Consider the following 6,878-nt stretch of genomic DNA (forward strand, 5'->3'; position numbering starts at 1 on the left):
AGTGAGTTCCAGGACAGCCAGGGCTACACAGAGAAACCCTGTCTCAAAAAAAGAGACAAACAACAACAACAAAACCGGTCCTGAATTCACCCCTGAGTTTGTGACTGAATTGGCTGGGACAGAGCCTCAGAAGTCCCCACCCAGACCCCAATCCCATGATTCCCTTGAGCGTTTTAGCTTAATTGGAGGCCACAGTAAAGACTGAGATGGCCTTACCAAGAAGAGTGATATGGTATGGCTGAATCTTAAAGTATCACTTCTGTGACAAGCAGAGGGACCCTTAGGGTCCTACAGTCCTGGGGCTTGGTCAGGTGCATGACAGTGGACACCACAGCCAATGAGCCTGTTTTGGAAAGATTCTAAGAAGAGTTAGCATGCTTTGCTCATGATTAGATGTGGGGTGGGGTACAAGTGAAACGGGGGAAAGGAGAAAGCATGTGGGAGGAACAAACCAGTAGACAGCTTTTGGGCATTCGGGCTCTGAGATAGGCCATGTGTATGTGTGGAGTAGGTGATTGGATATGTGAGCCTGAAGATCAGAGAGAGCTGTAGGCCCAGCTGTGACTGGCATGCTTACACAAGGCTTCAGTAGTATGGAAGGCTTCCATTAACTCGGATCCCCGAAAACCTGGATGGACAGTCCAGGGCTAAAGCGGCCCAATTGATGAGCAGTCAGGAAACGAGCTGCTTCTAGCATAAAATGCAATGGGAGACCTCCTGCCTCAGCCTCCTGAATACTAAGATAACAGGTGTGGGCTGCTTAACAAGACTTGTGGTTTTATGAGCAAGTAGACCTTGTATTGGGGGTAGAAAGGAGACAGTCTCTCCTTTATAACAATATAATGAACCTATCTCAGAAGAAAGTACAGTATTGTGGGGAGTTAGTTTGTTCAGTAAAATGCAAAAACAAAATTAAACATTGGTCCTGGGGTGGGGATAAACCAAACCCATCAAAATACCGGGGTTCTTCAAGGACAGGTTCTTTGTATGATCTGCCTGACTCTAGCACTCAGTTCAGTGATGTTGAGAGATATCAGCAGCCTGTTTCCTACCCTGAACCAGGATGTAAAGCTGAGATTTTTCCAGCATAGCCACACTTGGTTTGAAAACTTAGACTGTCATTTGTTGTCTTAGATCTTCGAGTGCACATTGTCCAGGTAAGATGCTGAGCACTGAGCACTGACTGTCTCTGTCCCCAGGAGGGTGTCCTAAGAGAGGGTGGGGCAGCATGCTGAGCAGGCAGCCGGTGCTGCTGGGGCTGGGTGAGAGGAAACTGGCTCATGGTCTAATAATTGGATGTTTTCCCTGACCTGGAGCAATCAGGCTTGTGGGGATGTAGTGAAGCCAGGCAAACTGATAGGACTGATGGGGAATTGGGGGGGTAGGGGGGAGCCTGCTTGTTTGTTTGTGATTTGTTCTTTTGAAAGGCTCTTCCTGTAAGAGCTCAGGGTCCTCCCGCCTTAGCATCATGAGTGCTAGGATAAGTGTGCACTACTTTTACGGACTCTGCTTTTCTATTGTTCTTACCGCCTCTTTCCTGATAGCAGTGTTCCCAGAAACCAGAGCAGAGATTGGAACATTGTTTAGTGTGGTACTCAAGGGAATTAGCTGTGTCTCCCTGTGCAGCAGCCATCCTTGTGACTTCCGATGTACAGAGAGCAGTTCCACCCCCTCCCCCAACATCTCTGTCCCTTAGATGATTTTACAGGTGGCTCCCATGCTAATGTGGCTGTCTTGCTTAGTCACATGACAAAGTTCAGGAAGTCTCCTTTTCATTCACAACCTCACGCTGTGGTTAGGTATGAAGCTTCCAGAGTTTCCATGCCCCAGTGCTGACATGAACTCACCTTGCTTGTTCCAGTTTCCCTGTGCTCTGGGGTGTGTATCCATTAAGAATCTCAGTGCAGTAGGATGGAGCCACTCAGTGCAGAAAGGAAGATGGGCCTGGTTCCCCAGAGCAGAGCCTTGTGTCAGGGAAGCAGCAAGTGGTGGTGACTCAGGATGAGTGTAGAAAAATATTGCCCTTTCTGTGTATTTGAAATGCAGATAGAACATGTCCAGGTGAGAGGTGGACACTGACCAAGGCCTGAGTAGACCCCTCCTTTGATTAGAAAGCCACCCGGGAGTGATAACACTTACTAATGTGAACTTGCTGATTGAAATAGCTCGCTGGGGCATCCATGCCCTGCCTGGTGGAGCTTGGGCACAGTATAGTCTGAAAGAGCATCTCAAGTCGGCTCTGCCCTGCTGTCCTCCAGTGAGGCTGTCTTGCTGCTGGCATTCTCCAAACTTCTCTTGCTCACATTAGCTCAACCAGGAGCCAGGCTACCTTTCAGGGTCCCACACTCTGAGCATTTGCACATTCTCTGTGAGCCCTACACCATCACTGGGAAAGTCATTCACTTGGCAGGGTTTCTGCAATAGCAGACTCTGTGAGTGTGTGTGTGGGGGGGGGGGGGGGAAGTGCCTGTGCATGTGTGTGTGTGTGTGGAGTAATCTAGAGCTTTGGCTGCTGTCTTCAGATGGGGCTATTAGAGCATCTGCTGCCACTGTGAAATGGTCTGCTGAAGTAGAGAGGCTACCTCACTGTTTGCCTTGGTGACAGTGTGTAGCCAGGAAGCAATAGGCCCTTTCGTAGGCTGCTGTAATCCAAGAGGGAATAGTCAGATTCTGCACATATTTGGCAGGTAGCTGCTATAAGTGTGAATACTAAGCCCTAGTGCACAGGAGTTCCTTCAAAGATCTAGTGGGTCACCTAGCCCAGAAGTTCCACAGTAGGGCAAGAGTCAGCGTTAGTCAGGGTTAGAAAATGTAGGAGTGGGCTGGAGAAATGGCTCAAAGGTTAAGAGCACTGTGTGCTTTTCTAGAGGTCCTGAGTTCAATTCCAACAACCACATGGTGGCTCACAACCATCTATAATATGATCTGATGCCCTCTTCTGGTGTGCAGTGTCCATGCAGATAGAGGACTCATGTATGTAAGCTAAATAAATATTAACACAAGGGAGAAAATGCAGAAGTAAACCTGAGTGCTTCTGTTTCCCACATAAGCTGCTTCTCCCTCAGCTCTCATGGAAGGAGCCACACCTCCGCGTCCATCCTCTTGGCGCTCCATGGAGCCCAGGAGCAGAGGAACTGCCTAGAAGTGCTTCCCACACTCTGACAGAGCTTGTCTCCTTCCTTTCCCATTGTCAGAGTAAAGTGTTTGGATTATTTTTAACATTGGGTGTGTAGTCATAAACACTTTCCTCTTTTTCCTTGTTTTAAGGCGAGAAGCCGTTTACTTGTGAAATCTGTGGGAAATCTTTCACAGCAAAGAGCTCCCTTCAGACCCACATCAGGATCCACCGGTAAGCTGCTTTGGGTTTGAGTAAAGCAGGGCTCAGCTCTCTGTGCATGCTGGCCTCAAACATAGACTCGTGCTTCTCCGCCCTGAGCGCTGGGATTATAGGTGTAAGCCACCCCCTGGCTGCTTCAGTAAAGTGTCTTAGGTACTTCTGTCACTTGGTGACCCCCTTGAACCCTGGCATTCTCTGGGGTGACCTATGACTATATATAAGCCCATGGTAGAATTTTATGTGTGGTTTATTTTATTTTTTCATTAATTAAATTTCTCATTTAGGCAAAATCAGCAGGATTCTGACCAATAAAAATTGTATTGTTGGTTTCATTATTTAATATGTATTGAGGGAGGCTAGTCTAAAGCTTACATCCTCAATCAAAACTAAACATTAGGGCCTGGGGAGGGGGCTCAGTGACTAAACTGTTTGAGGGTCTGTTCAGATCTCCAGCCCCCGTGTAAAAGCCAGAGGTAGCTCTGTGCATGTAAGAGAGTGCAGGCAGGTGGGTCCCAGGAATTGTCTGACCGACAGTCTAAGCAGATGTGAGCTCCAGGTTCAGTGAGAAGCCTGTCTCCAAAAGCAAGGTGGAGGGTGATAGAGAAGAATCAGTATAACCTCTGGCCTCCACATGCACACAAAGACAGTAAGTGCTCAGCACTCGAGAAGTAGAAGCAGGAGGGTGGTGCACAAGTTCAAGGCTAACCTATACTACAGAGTTAGACCATGTGTCAAAAGAAGAAAAAAAGTTAATGTTATCTGGAGTTGATTATGATCATGTATGGCTACAAGCCCTGCACCTGCTAGGCAGAGGCAGGAGGATCGAGTTTGAAGCCAAACTGGACTACAGAGGAAAATTCCATCCAAAGAGAAAGTATATTCTGAACAAATAAATACTTCAGAAAAATGACTCCCAGGCTGGATTTAGATATATACCTAAAAGCTTCAAAAATAATTAGGAGCTGCTCAAATTTTTTAATATTGATATTAGTCATAATACATAAAATCTAAAAAAAATCTGTAAGAACTAAACCAAAATAGAACTGTCCTTGCAGTATGAAATGTTTACATTGTTATTTGAAACATGAAACAATAAAATTACAAAGTTTAGCCCATATAGCCCAGTCCCATCTGCCACCCTATCTTAGCCCCTTTATAGACCTTTTGTAATCCCTTTTATTTATTTATTTATTTATCCATTTATGTATTTACATGAGTCCACTGTAGCTGTCTTCAGACACACCAGAAGAGGGCATTTGGTCCCATTACAGATGGTTGTGAGCCACCATATGGTTGCTGGGAATTGAACTCAGGACCTCTGGAAGAGCAGTCAGTGCTCTTAACCGCTGAGCCATCTCTTTTTTCTTTTTGAGACTTGAAACTGAAGCACATAGAAGTGGCTCGCTCCGAGTCTTAAGTTGGTAGGAGAACCTGTGACTTGGGAATCACTCTGGTCAGTATTCCTGTGTTCTTTTCGTTTTGGTTTTGGGGTTGGTTGTTTGATGTAAAGCAGAGTTAGAGTTTATTCTAAAGGTTTTGACATGGATTGAGTCACTGGCATTAAGCGACAGTAAGCACTCAAGGGTCAGGTGCAGGGTGTGACATTCCATTCCTCTTGACTGCTTCCGCCTGAGTGGACCAGGAAATAGAAAGCAAGTGTTTCTGTATGGTTTCTTACAGAGGAGAAAAGCCGTATTCCTGCAGCATCTGTGGCAAGTGCTTCTCTGACTCCAGTGCCAAGAGGAGACACTGCATCCTCCATACGGGCAAGAAGCCCTTCTCCTGCCCCGAGTGTGGCTTACAGTTTGCTCGCCTAGACAATTTGAAGGCACACTTGAAAATCCACAGCAAAGAGAAGCACACGGCAGACTCCAGCAGTGTTTCTGGCAGTAATGTGGACGAGGGCAGGAACATTGTTCAGCTGCAACCATACCAGCTCTCCACGTCGGGAGAGCAGGAGATTCAGCTTCTTGTCACCGATTCTGTGCATAACATTAACTTCATGCCAGGTCCCAGCCAGGGGGTCAGCATCGTGGCTGCTGAGAGCCCCCAGAGCATGGCCACAGACCCGGCTGCCAACATCACCCTGCTCACACAGCAGCCGGAGCATCTGCAGGGCCTGATCCTTTCAGCTCAGCAGGAGCAGGCAGAGCACATTCAGAGCCTCAGTGTGATTGGAGGCCAGATGGAGTCCTCCCAGACTGAGCCACTGCATGTCATCACACTTTCCAAGGAAACGCTGGAGCATCTCCACACCCACCAGGAGCAAACATCCAGCTCAGTAGCTGCAGCTGACACAGGAGCCCGAGCCACCCCTGCCCCCTCCACTAGGCCAGGAGCAGAGCTAACCCAAGCGCCTCTGGCCGTTCCACTAGACCCTTCCCCTGGAGCAACAGTGGCAGGGTGGCCTTTTGGGCCATCATCTTACAGATCCTTAAAGATGTGAGCCAGCCATTCTTTATCGTGGGCTCCATTAGGGCAGAAACTGTCTTATCTGTAATACCAACTCATCCTTAAGTGAGGGGGGTTCCACTTTGATCTACTATGTCTCTTCAAGATTGGTAGCTTTTCTTTGGGGTCATTGGTTTTGTATGTTTCTGTAAGTGTTGAATGTCCACAGCCATAGAGTATGGTCTTGTTTAGAACAAACACTCATGCATAGGTTGAATCATCGGGTAGAGAGGGTTCCATCCTGGTACTTCTCTTAGGCAGTAAGACTGCCATTCCACAACAAGTCAGGACCATCAGGTTTCCCCTCCAGTAACTTTTGCCCCTCAGAGTCCACCTCTTGAATTTTATCTTTGTGTGGTACAGCTGACCAAGTTGTACTGAAGGTAGATTCATACTCAGAAACCGTACTCATGACATAAAAGCCAAAGTACCTTTAAATTGTTTGAGTTCAATTTTACTTCAAAACATGTACTTATACATTTTTTAAAGAAGCAGCTATTAAATTTTATTTTAAAAAATCTCCAAAGTATGAAACTGGATCTAGATACTCATTCCAAATAAACCAGATTTTGTCAGATACTGATACTTGATCTTTATCAAAAACGACTCTTAATTACCTGGAACTTTAAAAGTTTATTCCATATAATATAAGTCCTATATACACTGCTGAATTCTACTTGAGTGCAAAATACTGATTTATATGTTTGATCTTAGAACTTCCTAGAGGAAGAACTGCACACTGATCGATTTTTATTGTAGTCTAGGTTAAACCCCATACCGTGCCACTTAATTTTGAGCCTCAGAGCGAAAGCACCCAACCTGTGTCTATGACTGTGTGACTTCCAAATCATCACCAAAAGATTAAGTTATGTTTGGGCTACATTTTCAAGATCGCTGCATTAGCTGAAGCCTTTGACCGACTGCTCAGGAAGCTGGCACCAGGCTTGAGAAGAGATAGGGAAGAGATAGAGGTGGACAGTGGTGTGACCTGGGTGTCTCCTTCACAGCCATTGCCCAGCTTACCTTAGATGACAGGAATTTCCACCTGTGCAAGTGAAAGAAATAGACAGTTCTTCAGGTTAACAAGAAC

At 46.3% G+C, this 6,878-nt stretch overlaps 1 protein-coding gene across 2 annotated transcripts in view; it reads left to right on the forward strand.

Moving 5' to 3' along the window:
- Positions 1 to 6,306, forward strand: part of Zbtb24 (zinc finger and BTB domain containing 24) — a 15,187-nt gene extending 8,881 nt beyond the window's left edge. For both annotated transcript variants that reach the window (XR_003837821.1, XM_021174450.2), the window contains exons 6-7: positions 3,268 to 3,349; positions 5,018 to 6,306. Coding sequence is in view for 1 of the 2 variants with exons in the window: in XM_021174450.2 (XP_021030109.1) it covers positions 3,268 to 3,349; positions 5,018 to 5,783 (848 nt within the window). In the remaining variant the exon portion in view is untranslated. The remainder of the gene's footprint in view (positions 1 to 3,267; positions 3,350 to 5,017) is intronic.
- The last annotated feature ends 572 nt before the right edge of the window (positions 6,307 to 6,878 follow it).

This window comes from Mus caroli, chromosome 10 (genome assembly GCF_900094665.2).
Source record: "Mus caroli chromosome 10, CAROLI_EIJ_v1.1, whole genome shotgun sequence".
NCBI classification, from domain to species: Eukaryota; Metazoa; Chordata; class Mammalia; order Rodentia; family Muridae; genus Mus; species Mus caroli.